Source organism: Schistocerca nitens, chromosome 8 (genome assembly GCF_023898315.1).
Source record: "Schistocerca nitens isolate TAMUIC-IGC-003100 chromosome 8, iqSchNite1.1, whole genome shotgun sequence".
Taxonomy (NCBI): Eukaryota; Metazoa; Arthropoda; class Insecta; order Orthoptera; family Acrididae; genus Schistocerca; species Schistocerca nitens.
The window spans coordinates 108,913,211-108,930,244 of record NC_064621.1 but is presented as its reverse complement, the minus strand read 5'-3'; the positions used below and the strand labels follow the sequence as shown (position 1 = coordinate 108,930,244).

The following is a 17,034-nucleotide window of genomic DNA, read 5'->3' as shown; positions in this document are numbered from 1 at the left end:
TGAGACAGGGTTGTAGCCTCTCCCCGATGTTATTCAATCTGTATATCGAGCAAGCAGTAAAGGAAACAAAAGAAAAATTCGGAGTAGGTATTAAAATTCATGGAAAAGGAGTAAAAACTTTGAGGTTCGCCGATGACATTGTAATTCTGTCAGAGACAGCAAAGGACTTGGAAGAGCAGTTGAACGGAATGGACAGTGTCTTGAAAGGAGGATATAAGATGAACATCAACAAAAGCAAAACGAGGATAATGGAATGTAGTCAGATTAAATCGGGTGATGCTGAGGGGATTAGATTAGAAAATGAGACACTTAAAGTAGTAAAGGAGTTTTGCTATTTAGGGAGTAAAATAACTGATGATGGTCGAAGTAGAGAGGATATAAAATGTAGACTGGCAATGACAGGGAAATCGTTTCTGAAGAAGAGAAATTTGTTAACATCGAGTACAGATTTAAGTGTCAGGAAGTCGTTTCTGAAAGTATTTGTATGGAGTGTAGCCATGTATGGAAGTGAAACATGGACGATAACCAGTTTGGACAAGAAGAGAATAGAAGCTTTTGAAATGTGGTGCTACAGAAGAATGCTGAAGATAAGGTGGGTAGATCACGTAACTAATGAGGAGGTATTGAATAGGATTGGGGAGAAGAGAAGTTTGTGGCACAACTTGACTAGAAGAAGGGATCGGTTGGTAGGACATGTTTTGAGGCATCAAGGGATCACAAATTTAGCATTGGAGGGCAGCGTGGAGGGTAAAAATCATAGAGGGAGACCAAGAGATCAATACACTAAGCAGATTCAGAAGGATGTAGGTTGCAGTAGATACTGGGAGATGAAGAAGCTTGCACAGGATAGAGTAGCATGGAGAGCTGCATCAAACCAGTCTCAGGACTGAAGACCACAACAACAACAACACCTTTCTGTTATCCTGAAGGTTTTATTGCACAACTGCACACAAAAAATATCATTTTTTGCACATTTCCATAAACATTTCAGGCCCACACATGTCTTGTCCTTTGTGGCTGTCTATGGAAAAATTGTCATGCCATAAAACACACAGAAAAAGATGAATATTTCAAATTACAAATGTCTTGTTTTGATAGTTACATTAAAGTTAAGAAATGTCATGAGCTATGTGACAGAGAACTATGCTGTCCATTTCCTGTGGACAAGAAGTTACCAAAAATTTAAGAAAAGCACTGGCAAATGTTTGTATGGTTCTGTATATATACTTTTTACATGCTCTACTTATTACAGATAGACAATCTGACCTCCTCCAGCAATTAACCCTTTCAGAGCTGAAATTTTTTCTGGTGTAAGGAAATTTTATCTTTATGTGGTAACACTCTTAGGTGATTTATTAATTATTTTAGATGTGAGCTCTATACAAAAATATGTATCCATTTTCAAAACCTACTTTGTGCTCTGGGTATTATTTTATGGACTTATAGGAAGTGTACTCAGGATGATAGTTATGTATGATAACATCTAACAGGTCATACAATTCCATATGAATATATTTTATTGTCCTGTGAGGTACAAAGCATGTTGTCACTAACATTAATCAGAGCAAACTAACTGTATGTCCAGAGAGCTGAGTTGAGCTACCTCAGGACAACTTATTGTTTCGGGCAACTCCATGGAGCTATGTCCCCACATACTGTGATAACTAGTTATAAAATATTCTCTGTTGTAATAAATAGTAAAATGATCATTCAATAAATACCATGCAAAATAACAGTATTCAATTATACAGTGGAATGTAGCAAACCAACCACATCTGTGTATTCTGGTCATCATGAGCTGCTGAGCACTGCTACACTGACTTGCTGATATTTTCATATGATGCCCAACATTGGCATCACTTGCACATCATGAAAAGGGTGAACATTCAAAAACGTGTACCTCAAATTTCCATTGGGGAAAAAATACTTCTGCTGCAACTGTGGCACAGTAAAAAGCAATGTACACAATGTACACAAAGGGTCTGAAAGGGATAAGACTCAATTAGACTCACAAAAATTGTTCTTCAAGCTGCCAAAAGTGTCATGGTAAAACAAAAGTAAAGTTAAAAACTTTTAAATGTGGTTCACAGAGTATGACAACATGTGAGAGGCGATCAGTGCATTTTGTTCACCATATTAAGTAACAGGCTGCCTTTGGTAACAATAATAACATACAGAATAACTATAAATTGATGGTTGTCATCCCTCACACACAAAGAAACAGTATTCATAATCTGCACAGGTACTGAAAGTAATCCAAATATATCTTATGAACTAATATAAAATTTGTATGTTTCTTTGTTTAATAGAACAAATCACATGTGAGTATGGTCAGTATTATTAACACATAGCTATGGAGCGATGCTGAAGTAATTATGTATTTTTAAAGCAACATGCAACTATCAGAATGTGTTTCCAAAATCACATCAGAAAGTAGTGAAAGAAAACTCTGCAGATTTGTAACATCTGTTAATTGCAGACGAACTTCAAAGTCAGAAACTAATTATTACATCTACAATAGTGTTCCTCTTTGAGGCAAAAACTTAAAGTGACATAAGGAGACATCACAGAAAGCATTTGACAAATATTCAGCAGAGGGTGAGAAAGGTGAGTCCAGGTAGAAGTCTAGGTACAGACTGCTTAGATCAGGTAGACACAATGGGCAATAATGACATAGTGCTCAGCTCGGTATGTAGCAAGCATAACTGTAGCAGCCAGAGGGTTAAATAATAACAAACTATACAGTGGTAGAGATACATTATTAACTATGAGTGTTATGAAAAAACATTCTTTTACACATCACAAATTGAACTGATAATGTCTCATTTATGTCCACATACATGAATTACCAGCAGTTAACATACAAAAATAGATAATTATCTCTTTATTTAAGAAGAAGCAATATTCTTGATTGGAGATGCACAGGTATCAGACAATTGTGGTGGCATCATACGTTCCACTACCTCATTGTTGTGTCAGCTGGAGCTAAAAAAATCACTAATTCAAAACTCTCATATATACATAATTTAATTGGATAGATGAAGAAACTAATCAGCTAGTGGTGGTAGAACACACACATAAAAGAAGGTTAGAAGGTTGTAATTTGACAATCTTTTGGAGCCAGTGGCTCCTTCTTCAGGCAGAAAGGTTGAAGGGGAAGGAAGAGGAGTGAAGGAAAAGAATTGGAGAGGTCTAGGAAAAGGGGTAGATTTTGGGAAAGTCACCCAGAACCACAGGTCAGGGGAGAGTTACAGCATGGGATGAGAAGAAAAGATTGATTGTTGGGAACTGCATTGGATGATATTTGAAAACCTGAGAGCTTAAAGGTGGAAGACAGGGAAATATGCAAGACAGAGGTCACTGCAGTGTAATCTCTATCTTGCATATTACCCTGACTTCCTGATTGCTACTCACCATACTGAGGAGATGTTGAGTCACAGACAGCCACAAGAAAAAGATAGCTAAAAATGTGAGCTTTTGGTAAAAGGCATTCTTTTAAAGTAGACAAAGCACACACATTCATGCAAGCACAACTCACACACACACACACACACACATATGACTGCTGTCTCTGGCCTCATTGGCACAACCAAAGTATTGCTAAAGATGTGGTCTTTTGGCCTAAAGACCATCTTCTAAGGTAAGCAGCATACACACACACACACACACACACACACACACACACACACACACATTCATGCAAACACAAATCACACACACATGACCATTGCCTCTGGCCACCAAGCTCACTTGTATAGCAGTCTTTTTGTGTGTCTGTCTGTGATTCAGCATCTCCTCTATATGGTGAATACCAATATTGTCATTATTCCATCCTGGATATTCTATTGTTTGTTTTGGAATTTTATAACATATTCTGAGTATGTACTTGGATATAGATTTTTTATGGCTTATGGTAATTCCATTACAGTACATTATATAACTTTTACACTCAGATATTTGTGATAATCACTCTAGATCATCTTCAAGTCTAAGTAATTGCTTCAGCAACATGTCTTGTTCACTCTGTGTACTCTGATATGGTGTTTTGAGTAGACAAGATGTGTTGTTGATGCCATTATGTAGGCCTGAAGATGATCCAGAGTGATCAAAACATGTAATGAAATTAAAAAATTGTGCAAGTGAGAATTGTCTTAATTATTTATATTAAAATGATAAATTTTACATACATAAAAATGTGATGACATTTATTCAGTGAAAATTTTCATTGGTTGGATAATTCAAACCAATTTATGTAAGAAAATAACTACAGGAGTGTTTGATGGAGTGGATAAAAGTGATGTACTAAGAACTGATCACCAGTTATAAACGAGAACTCATTAGAAGGAAAGTTCTTTGCGAACTGCATATTTTGCTTTGTTTCAAGATGTGTTATGTATTTGTAAGAATCAACTATGTAATTATATTCCATATGTGTGCACTCATGCAGAAGTTTTGCTGTTGTATTTCAGTTGATGCTAATCGTGTAAAGTTGGATATCGTTGATGGCGATCCATCATCCGACTATATAAATGCATCTTTTATTCAGGTAATTTTCTGTTATTTCAACAAGAAACTACCATAAATAAATTATTTAATATTTGATGACAATATTATGAAAAGGGTAGACTGCTACTTACCAATAGAGGAGATGCTGAATCACAGACAGGCACACAAAGAGACTGCTGTAAATACGAGCTTCTGGCCAAAAGGCCTTCTTTTAACGTAGAATATGTACACACATTCATGCAAAAACAACTTGCATACACTCACCATTGTGTGTGGCCAAAGAGGCTGTGGCTTTCAATTAAGAGATAGAGACATATAAACTGAAACAAGCAGTTGGGATAATAATATGAATAAAGTGGCTATGTTGTATTTAACACAAGACATTACCCAGATATTGTGTTTGACTTTTAAAACAATTGTAAAATGTCCAGAAATACGTATCTTAACAGGAAGAAGATATCAAGGTAGAAATGGCATAAGTATGAAGGACTTCTATAAATCCCTGAACTGACATCTAGGGAGAGGAACTGAAGACTAGAAAAATCTGAATGAATATTGGTGGCTCATAACCAAAGTAATGCACTCCTCCAGCTGCCACTTGTAACTCTACCAACCTCTCTTTAATAATGAATCCAAAAGTCAAACTGATATGATCTAAGCAGTGTTTCTACTGTAATAAACATAGTTTTTAATACTCTGTGCAGTATTGTGATGAGTGGAAGTTACACCAAAAAATTATACATTACTTGTTGTTTTTGTTGCTGCCTCCACCTTGTTGAATTCTTCTTTAAAAGTTTGTGTGATTCTGTATTTGCATGTGGAAACTATGTAAATAAAAGATTCAGGTGTATTTTCAATTTTATCATCATTTATTTGTTCTTCACAGGATATAAACAGCATTTCCAAAAGACTGACTGTTCAAAGCACATCAAGACAAAACACTGATATAAAAACACTAAGATAAAAAACTGGGCTAAAAAAACTGCAGCAGTAGGCACACATACCCACACGCACACACACACTCACACAAGTGCAACTTGCACACACATCTGCAGTCTCAGAGAGCTGAAACTACCAGCTCTCTGAGACTGCAGACGTGTGTGCAAGTTGCGCTTGTGTGAGTGAGTGTGTGTGTGTGTGTGTGTGTGTGTGTGTGTGTGTGTGTGTGTGTCTACTGCTGACAAAGGCCTTAATAACCGAAAGCTATGATTGTGTGAATCTTTTTATTGTTCCTATCGTGACTTAGCATCTCTGCTGTATGGTGACTAGCAACTGTCCTTCTCTTAAGTTATATAAACTTGTATATAAGTCTTATTATGTTTGAAAAACTTACTCCTCTTGTTTCTTACTGTATCATCCGTCGTCATAGCTGATGAAATGTGTGTCCACACATCAACTACTGTTGTTGTTGTTGTTGTGGTCTTCAGTCCTGAGACTGGTTTGATGCAGCTCTCCATGCTACTCTATCCTGTGCAAGCTTCTTCATCTCCCAGTACCTACTGCAACCTACATCCTTCTGAATCTGCTTAGTGTATGCATCTCTTGGTCTCCCCCTACGATTTTTACCCTCCACGCTGCCCTCCAATACTAAATTGGTGATCCCTTGATGCCTCAGAACATGTCCTACCAACCGATCCCTTCTTCTGGTCAAGTTGTGCCACAAACTCCTCTTCTCCCCAATCCGATTCAGTACCTCCTCATTAGTTATGTGATCTACCCATCTAATCTTCAGCATTCTTCTGTAGCACCACATTTCGAAAGCTTCTATTCTCTTCTTGTCCAAACTATTTATCGTCCATGTTTCACTTCCATACATGGCTACACTCCATACAAATACTTTCAGAAAAGACTTCCTGACACTTAAATCTATACTCGATGTTAACAAATTTCTCTTCTTCAGAAACGCTTTCCTTGCCATTGCCAGTCTACATTTTATATCCTCTCTACTTCGACCATCATCGGTTATTTTGCTCCCCAAATAGCAAAACTCCTTTACTACTTTAAGTGTCTCATTTCCTAATCTAATACCCTCAACATCACCCGACTTACTTCGACTACATTCCATTATCCTCGTTTTGCTTTTGTTGATGTTCATCTTATATCCTCCCTTCAAGACACCATCCATTCCGTTCAACTGCTCTTCCAAGTCCTTTGCTGTCTCTGACAGAATTACAATGTCATCGGCGAACCTCAAAGTTTTTATTTCTTCTCCATGGATTTTAATACCTACTCCGAATTTTTCTTTTGTTTCCTTCACTGCTTGCTCAATATACAGATTGAATAACATCGGGGAGAGGCTACAACCCTGTCTTACTCCCTTCCCAACTGCTGCTTCCCTTTCGTGTCCCTCGACTCTTATAACTGCCATCTGGTTTCTGTACAAATTGTAAATAGCCTTTCGCTCCCTGTATTTTACCCCTGCCACCTTTAGAATTTGAAAGAGAGTGTTCCAGTCAACATTGTCAAAAGCTTTCTCTAAGTCTACAAATGCTAGAAACGTAGGCTTGCCTTTTCTTAATCTTTCTTCTAAGATAAGTCGTAAGGTCAGTATTGCCTCACGTGTTCCAGTATTTCTACGGAATCCAAACTGATCTTCCCCGAGGTCGGCTTCTACCAGTTTTTCCATTCGTCTGTAAAGAATTCGTGTTAGTATTTTGCAGCTGTGGCTTATTAAACTGATTGTTCGGTAATTCTCACATCTGTCAACACCTGCTTTCTTTGGTATTGGAATTATTATATTCTTCTTGAAGTCTGAGGGTATTTCGCCTGTTTCATACATCTTGCTCACCAGATGGTAGAGCTTTGTCAGGACTGGCTCTCCCAAGGCCGTCAGTAGTTCCAATGGAATGTTGTCTACTCCGGGGGCCTTGTTTCGACTCAGGTCTTTCAGTGCTCTGTCAAACTCTTCACGCAGTATCTTATCTCCCATTTGATCTTCATCTACATCCTCTTCCATTTCCATAATATTGTCCTCAAGTACATCGCCCTTGTATAGACCCTCTATATACTCCTTCCACCTTTCTGCTTTCCCTTCTTTGCTTAGAACTGGGTTCCCATCTGAGCTCTTGATGTTCATAGAAGTGGTTCTCTTATCTCCAAAGGTCTCTTTAATTTTCCTGTAGGCAGTATCTATCTTACCCCTAGTGAGATAAGCCTCTACATCCTTACATTTGTCCTCTAGCCATCCCTGCTTAGCCATTTTGCACTTCCTGTCAATCTCATTTTTGAGACGTTTGTATTCCTTTTTGCCTGCTTCATTTACTGCATTTTTATATTTTCTCCTTTCATCAATTAAACTCAATATTTCTTCTGTTACCCAAGGATTTCTACTAGCCCTCGTCTTTTTACCTACTTTATCCTCTGCTGCCTTCACTACTTCATCCCTCAAAGCTACCCATTCTTCTTCTACTGTGTTTCTTTCCCCCATTCCAGTCAATTGTTCCCTTATGCTCTCCCTGAAACTCTGTACAACCTCTGGTTCTTTCAGTTTATCCAGGTCCCATCTCCTTAAATTCCCACCTTTTTGCAGTTTCTTCAGTTTTAATCTACAGGTCATAACCAATAGATTGTGGTCAGAGTCCACATCTGCCCCTGGAAATGTCTTACAATTTAAAACCTGGTTCCTAAATCTCTGTCTTACCATTATATAATCTATCTGATACCTTTTAGTATCTCCAGGGTTCTTCCATGTATACAACCTTCTATCATGATTCTTAAACCAAGTGTTAGCTATGATTAAGTTGTGCTCTGTGCAAAATTCTACCAGGCGGCTTCCTCTTTCATTTCTTAGCCCCAATCCATATTCACCTACTACGTTTCCTTCTCTCCCTTTTCCTACACTCGAATTCCAGTCACCCATGACTATTAAATTTTCGTCTCCCTTCACTATCTGAATAATTTCTTTTATTTCATCATACATTTCTTCAATTTCTTCGTCATCAGCAGAGCTAGTTGGCATATAAACTTGTACTACTGTAGTAGGTGTGGGCTTCGTATCTATCTTGGCCACAATAATGCGTTCACTAAGCTGTTTGTAGTAGCTTACCCGCGTTGCTATTTTCCTATTCATTATTAAACCTACTCCTGCATTACCCATATTTGACTTTGTGTTTATAACCCTGTAGTCGCCTGACCAGAAGTCTTGTTCCTCCCGCCACCGAACTTCACTAATTCCCACTATATCTAACTTTAACCTATCCATTTCCCTTTTCAAATTTTCTAACTTACCTGCCCGATTAAGGGACCTGACATTCCACGCTCCGATCCGTAGAACGCCAGTTTTCTTTCTCCTGATAACGACATCCTCTTGAGTAGTCCCCGCCCGGAGATCCGAATGGGGGACTATTTTACCTCCGGAATATTTTACCCAAGAGGACGCCATCATCATTTAATCATACAGTAAAGCTGCATGCCCTCGGGAAAAATTACGGCCGTAGTTTCCCCTTGCTTTCAGCCGTTCGCAGTACCAGCACAGCAAGGCCGTTTTGGTTATTGTTACAAGGCCAGATCAGTCAATCATCCAGACTGTTGCCCTTGCAACTACTGAAAAGGCTGCTGCCCCTCTTCAGGAACCACACGTTTGTCTGGCCTCTCAACAGATACCCCTCCGTTGTGGTTGTACCCACGGTACGGCTATCTGTATCGCTGAGGCACGCAAGCCTCCCCACCAACGGCAAGGTCCATGGTTCATGGGGGGGGCAACTACTGTTGTGGCTTGTATATTGTTTTAAATCATCTTTTATATCACCCTTTCATTCTTATCTTCTCACATACTCTTGAAATCATTTCCAAATAAGTTAGTTAGTTTGAGATATTTTGCATTTTTACTGTAACATTTGCTTGAAACTCCAACTTTGTCTTTAATAGCTTCTTTGTTCTACTTTAGATTTTTCTTGTGTTTTGCTTCCCTCATATACACAAAACCTTTTGTGCAGTTTTGACATTTTGTTGATGTAGGGCCAGCAACCATTTTTTTTAAATTAAGAGTTTATTACTTCTGTCACAGTTGTAGTACATGTATTTTAATGGCTAGTTTCAAACTGACTGGGCCATCCTCAAGTCTGAGCTACTGAGGCAGCACTGCAGTGGTTTGAAGCTAATCACCAAAATATACGTACTGCAACTGTAAAAATGTTAAGAAATGATAGTTGCTACTCACGATGCAGTGGAGATGCTGAGTTACAGGTAGGCACAACAAAAAGAATGTCAGAAAGTGAGCTTTCAGACAGCAAGGCCTTTGTTGGAAATAGAAAACATACACAAACACTTATGCAAATGCAACTCACACACATATAAACACAGTCTCTAGCTGCTGAAGCCTGACAGCAGTGCATATTTGGAGAAGCAACCAGGTGGTGGGGGTAAGAAGGAGGCTGGGACTGGTAGGGGGAGGGATAGAAAGTAGGGGTGGGAATGGTAAAGTGCTGCTTGTGGGAGCATACAGGGGCGAGGTGGAGAGAGGACAGGGCAGCTAAGTGTAGTGGGGATGTTGGACAGAGGGTAAAATTGGGGGGTTAGTAGAAAAGGAGAGAAGTAAAAAGATTGTGGGTGAACTGGTGGAACAGAGGGCTGTGCAGTGCCAGAATTGGAACAGAGAAGGGGCTAGTTGGGTAAAGACAATGACCAATGAAGGTTGAGGCCAGGAAGGTTACGGGAACATAGGATATATTGCAGGAAGAGTTCCGCTGGGCACATTTCAGAAAAGTTGGTGTTGGTGGGAAGGATCCAGATGGAAAATACTGTGAAGCAGTCATTGAAATGAAGAATATCATGTTGGGTGGCATGCTCAGCAACATGGTGGTTCAACTGTTCCTTGGCCACAGTTTGTCGATGGCCTTTCATGCAGACAGAGAACTTGTTGTGTCTCATGCCCACGAATGCAACACAGTGGTTGCAGCTTAGCTTGTAGATTACATGACTGGTTTTACAGGTAACCTTGCCTTTGATGAGATAGATGATGCTTTTGACTGGACTGGAGTTGGTGGTGGTGAGAGGATGTATGGGACAGGTCTTGCATCTAGGTTTATTACAGGGATATGAGGCAAGGGGTTGGGAGAAGGGGTTGTCTAGAGATGGACAAGGATATTGCATATGTTTGATAGGTGGTGGAATGTCACTGTTGGAGAGGTGGGATTGATAGTGGATAGGACATTCCTCATTTCAGGGCATGATGAATGGTAGTCGAAATCCTGGCAGATAATATGATTCAGTTGTCCAGTCCTGGGTGGTACTGAGTCAAGAGGGGAATGTTCCTCTGTGGCCAGATGGTGGGACTTTGGGAGGTGGTGAGTGACTGGAGAGATAAGGCTCAGATGTGCTTTTTTACAAAGTTGAGAGAGTAATTACAGTCTGCGAATAGGTTGGCATAGGATGGTGCCATGTGGGTGCCCATAGCCATACCCTGGATTTGTTTGTACATAATAGCTTCAAAGAAGAAGTAGTTATGGGTGAGGATATAGTTGGTCACAGTGACTAGGAAGGAGGTTGTAGGTTTGGAATCTGTCAGAAATTGGGAAAGACAATGTTCAATAGCAGTAAGGCCTTGGGCATTAGAGATGATAGTGTAAAGGGAGGTGGCATCAACAGCAGTGAACAAGGCACCATGTAGTAAAGGAACAGCAACTGTGGGGAATAAATGGAGGAGATGGTTGGTATCTTTTATATAGGAGGGTAAGTTGTCAGTAATATGCTGAAGGTGTTGGTCTACGAGAGTAGAGATTCTTTCAGTGGGGGTACAGTAACTGGCCACAGTGGGGTGTCCTAAGTGGTTGCGTTTATGGACTTCACAAAGTATGTAGAATGTAGTGTGGGGTGTAGTAGGGGTGAGGTGAGAGATGGACTCCAGGGAAAGGTTCTGGGATGGGCCTAAGGATTTGAGGAGAGATTGGAGATCCTGCTGGATTTCTGGAATTGGGTCACTGTGGCAGGGTTTGTAGGTGAATGAATCTGACAGCTGGTGGAGACCTTCTGTCAGGTGGTCCTAGCAGTTCAAAACAACAGTAGTGGAGTCTGTGTCAACAGGTAGGATTATGTTGGAATCAGTTTTTACTTGGTGGATTGCAGTTCTTTCTGTTAGTTTGCTTACTTAGGGATCTGGGGAATGGTGGTGAGGCTAGGTTTGAGGTTACGAAATTCTGGAAAGTTAACAGGGGGTGATATTGAGCGCAGTAGGAATGGTTCACAGTTGGATGGAGGAGTGGACTGAGTCAGGAATTGTTCAGCATTGGTCTTTGGCTGAATTTGGGAGTGGGGCAGAATGTGAGATCTTAGGAAAGGGCTTACACATATGTGACGCTAAGGTTGTTGGAGGAAATGTTCGTGAGTGTGTTTTGGGACTGTTTAGGTTCTGGATTTTGTATAGTGGTGGGAAGGAGTTTTTGAGAGGGGGGGGGGGGGTGAATGTAGAAAGTCTGTGAGACAGGGTTTGTCAGCTATGAGGAGATGTGGGGGATGATTGGCGGTTGTTGTGGAGGTGGTGGATAGTGGTAGTTCATGGTGGGTATAGGAAAAGGGTAGAGAGTTTTTTAAGGTGACATTGAGCATGTTGATCAGGTTCCTGGACAATTTCCTAGTATTGCTGCATTCTATCCTGGATTTATCATTGTTTCAGTTTGTTCTGCAACTATAACAGATTTGTAATAAATTAGTCATGAAAACCTTTTGTTGTATGTATTAGTATGTTTGATAAATAATTATCCCTTTCCTCTAAATTCTGCATTAATGAAATGCTGAACATGCTGCTTAATTTGATCATTTATACTTCACTATACTGAAGTAAATACTCATAGTGTACCTTTCTGAAATCCTCTCTTATGACTCTCTTCCTTCTAGCATTGTTTCAAATTTTACTCTATATCTTACAAGTCTATAATCACTTGCAATTCTAAATGGGTTTAGGACCATCATCATATTCTATAGTATTTGATCATAATAATCAAAAGACAATATCAGAAAAAGATGACCAATTCCGCTGAAGAAATCTCAGGGGCTAATATAATACTTTCGGAAGACAATACAGCTGTCTTCCACCCCCTCCAACTTTACATTAATGTTGACAACTGAGGACAGAGAAATGACAGAATCTTTCAATAAGCTTTTAACTTTCAAGAACTCAGGAAACTTTTGAAAATCAATACAAACCTTCAAATATGTATGATTTTAAACTGCCTGGTATTCACTGATGGCCTTTCTCTCCTGTCCAACAACATTCTGGAAACCTGTCAACAAGTAAATTACTACAGGAAATAACATAGAAACTCAGGTCTAGCATATCATTTGGGAGTGGAGGATGGACTGCATTTTCTTAGTATTCTACCAATTAGCTTAAATCTTCCACCTGTTCCCCCCACCCCCCTCTCCAGCCCTGTCACAATTCTTAACTGATTCACCTCTTGCACCCAAACATGCCTGTTGTTGTTGTTGTGGTCTTCAGGGCCTGAGACTGGTTTGATGCAGCTCTCCATGCTACTCTATCCTGTGCAAGCTTCTTCATCTCCCAGTAACTACTGCAAACTACATCCTTCTGAATCTGCTTAGTGTATTCATATCTTGGTCTCCCTTTACAATTTTTACCCTCCACGCTGCCATCCAGTACTAAATTGGTGATCCCTTGATGCCTCAGAACATGTCCTACCAACCGATCCCTTCTTCTAGTCAAGTTGTGCCACAAACTTCTCTTCTCCCCAATCCTATTCAGTACCTCCTCATTAGTTATGTGATCTACCCATCTAATCTTCAGCATTCTTCTGTAGCACCACATCTCAAAAGATTCTATTCTCTTCTTGTCCAAACTATTTATCATCCATGTTTCACTTCCATACATGGCTACACTCCATACAAATACTTTCAGAAATGACTTCCTGACACTTAAATCTATACTCGATGTTAACAAATTTCTCTTCTTCAGAAATGCCTTCCTTGCCATTGCCAGTCTACATTTTATATCCTCTCTACTTCGACCATCATCAGTTATTTTGCTCCCCAAATAGCAAAACTCCTTTACTATTTTAAGTGTCTCATTTCCTAATCTAATTCCCTGAGCATTACCCGACTTAATTTGACTAAATTCCATTATCCTCGTCTTGCTTTTGTTGATGTTCATCTTATATCCTCCTTTCAAGACACTATCCATTCCGTTCAACTGCTCTTCCAAGTATGTTGCTGTCTCTGACAGAATTACAATGTCATTGGCAAACCTCAAAGTTTTTATTTCTTCTTTATGGATTTTAATACCTACTCCAAATTTTTCTTTTGTTTCCTTCACTGCCTGCTCAATATACAGATTGAATAACATCAGGGAGAGGCTACAACCCTGTCTCACTCCCTTCCCATCCACTGCTTCCCTTTCATGTCCCTCGACTCTTATAACTGCCATCTGGTTTCTGTACAAATTGTAAATAGCCTTTCGCTCCCTGTATTTTACCCTCGCCACCTTCAGAATTTGAAAGAGAGTATTCCAGTCAACATTATCAAAAGCTTTCTCTAAGTCTACAAATGCTAGAAATGTAGGTTTGCCTTTCCTTGATCTTCCCCGACGTTGGTTTTACTAGTTTTTCCATTCCTCTGTAAAGAATTCGCATTAGTATTTTGCAGTTGTGACTTATTAAACTGATAGCTCGATAATTTTCACAACTGTCAACACCTACTATCTTTGGGATTGGAATTATTATATTCTTCTTGAAGTCTGAGGGAATTTCGCCTGTCTCATATATCTTGCTCACCAGATGGTAGAATTTTGTCAGGACTGGCTCTCCCAAGGCTGTCAGTAGTTCTAATGGAATGTTGTCTATGCCTGGGGCCTTCTTTTGACTCAGGTCTTTCAGTGCTCTGTCAAACTCTTCACGCAGTATCGTATCTCCCATTTCATCTTCATCTACATCCTCTTCCATTTCCATAATATTGTCCTCAAGTATATCACCCTTGTACAGACCCTTTATATACTCCTTCCACCTTTCTGCTTTCCCTTCTTTGCTTAGAACTGGGTTTCCATCTGAGCTCTTGATATTCATACAAGTTGTTCTCTTTTCTCCAAAGGTCTTTTTAATTTTCCTGTAGGCAGTTTCTATCTTACCCCTAGTGAGATAAGCCTCTACATCCTTACATTTGTCCTCTGGCCAACCCTGCTTAGCCGTTTTGCACTTCCTGTCGATCTCATTTTTGAGACGTTTGTACTCCTTTTTGCCTGCTTCATTTACTGCATTTTTATATTTTCTCCTTTCATCAATTAAGTTCAATATTTCTTCTGTTACCCAAGGATTTCTAGTAGCCCTCATCTCTTTACCTACTTTATCCTCTGCTGCCTTCACTACTTCATCCCTCAAAGCTACCCATTCTTCTTCTACTGTATTTCTTTCCCCCATTCCTGTCAATTGTTCCCTTATGCTCTCCCTGAAACTCTGTACAACCTCTGGTTTAGTCAGTTTATCCAGGTCCCATCTTCTTAAATTTCCACCTTTTTGCAGTTTCTTTAGTTTTAATCTACAGATCATAACCAATAGATTGTGGTCAGTGTCCACATCTGCCCCTGAAAATGTCATACAATTTAAAACCTGGTTCCTAAATCTCTGTCTTACCATTATATAATCTATCTGAAACCTGTCAGTATCTCCAGGCTTCTTCCATGTATAGAACCTTCTTTTGTGATTCTTGAACCAAGTGTTAGCTATGATTAAGTTGTGCTCTGTGCAAAATTCTACCAGGCGGCTTCCTCTGTCATTTCTTCCCCCCAGCCCATATTCACCTACTAAGTTTCCTTCTCTCCCTTTGACTACTACCGAATTCCAGTCACTCATGACTATTAAATTTTCGTCTCCCTTGACTATCTGAATAATTTCTTTTATCTCATCATACATATATGCCTATGATGTAATATAGAAAATAAGTTTTCTTGCATCATGAAGGATACATATGAACAGTAATTGTAATCATACTCACTGAAAATTCAAGAACATATCACATTCTAATTTGAAATGTAGTTGTCACTATGTGTGTGTTACCTTCCATATCTTGTGAGTAGCATGTGAACAACTTTATAACAACAAAACAATCAATTTTTGACAATATCATGAAATTGGAAAAATAAAAGAATGTACTCATGAAGTGTCGACAGAACACACACATAAAAGAAGGTTATAGTTAGGTAAGCCTTTGGAGCCAGCGGCTCCTTCTTCAGGCAGAAGGGTTGAAGGGGTAGGAAGAGGGCTGAAGGAAGAGAACTGGAAAGTTCTAGGAAAATGGGTACATTATGGGAAAGTCACCCAGAACTGCAGGTGAGGGGAGACTTACCAGATGGGATGTGACTCATCCTGTCCAATAAGTCTCCCCTGACCTGCAGTTCTGCGTGACTTTCCCAGAATGTACCCATTTTCCTAGAACTTTCCAGTTCTTTTCCTTCAGCCCTCTTCCTTCCCCTTCAACCCTTCTGCCTGAAGAAGGAGCAACTGGCTCTGAAGTCTTGGCTAACTATAACCCTCTTTTATGTGTGATTGCTTCTCCTGCTTGGTGAACAGATTTGAACAACTTTAATAGATAAATTAAATTCACCATCAGTTATATGGGGCATTCAAAAAGAAACAAGCCGGAGGCAATAGTATGGAAGCCGTTCCCTGTATGTTAGAAGTATCAACCCTGGCTGTTGAGACACTTGTCCCACTTTGAGACATGGTGGTGAATGGCTGTCTCATAATATTCCCGGGGCTGCGTTGTTAACCAGTTCCGTACGTACAGCTGGATGTCATCTTCCGAGGTGAATCATTTGTCCCAATGCTGACGTTCTTGTTTGGTCAAGATGGCCCCTTCTGATTCACTTCCTGCAGCACAGGACAACAGTGAATGCCCAGAATTACTCACAAACCTTGACCATACTTCAACAAGCGAACAAATCAAAATGACCTGGCAGTCTCACCCGTGGGGTCATTCTGCTTCACGACAATGCAAAGCCTCATACAGGCACACAGTCGTGGCACTCCAGCAGAAATTCTAATGGGAGGTTCTTGGCCGCCCACTATACAGTACAGACCTCTCTCTCCGTCATTATATCATTTTTGGTCCCCTTAAAAAGGCTCTGAGGGGCAAATGATTCATCTCGGACGTCGACATCCAGCTGTACTTGCGTAACTGTTTAACATTGCAGCCCCGGGAATTTTATGAGACAGCCATTAACTGCCTTGTGTCACAGTGGGACAAGTGTCTCAACAGCCAGGATCAATACTTCTAACATACAGGTACTAGTTTCTGTAATTATGCCCCCGGCTTGTTTCTTTTTGAATGCCCCTTATATTATAAGCAGCTAGTAACTTTCTTTCTTTTTTTCCACATTGGTGTTGTCATGAAAGCACAAGTATCACCATTGTGATATACATATTTTTCCTAATTGCCATATTAGTACTGCTCACCAATTAATTAGTTTTTGTGATCAATGACCCACTTCTATCTACATTACCTGATTTTCTTACCTGCATGTTCAATGAATGCATGCATATACAGTTTCTATTCATTAACTGAGTTTGTGTAAAATCAAAGGTTACTAGC

General features: G+C 39.7%; 1 protein-coding gene across 5 annotated transcripts in view; it reads left to right on the top strand.

Moving 5' to 3' along the window:
- LOC126198697 (phosphatidylinositol phosphatase PTPRQ-like) overlaps positions 1-17,034 on the top strand; it is a 485,978-nt gene that overhangs the window by 329,345 nt on the left and 139,599 nt on the right. For all 5 annotated transcript variants that reach the window (XM_049935195.1, XM_049935196.1, XM_049935193.1 and 2 more), the window contains one exon: positions 4,470-4,546. In XM_049935195.1, coding sequence (XP_049791152.1) covers positions 4,470-4,546 — 77 coding nt within the window. The remainder of the gene's footprint in view (positions 1-4,469; positions 4,547-17,034) is intronic.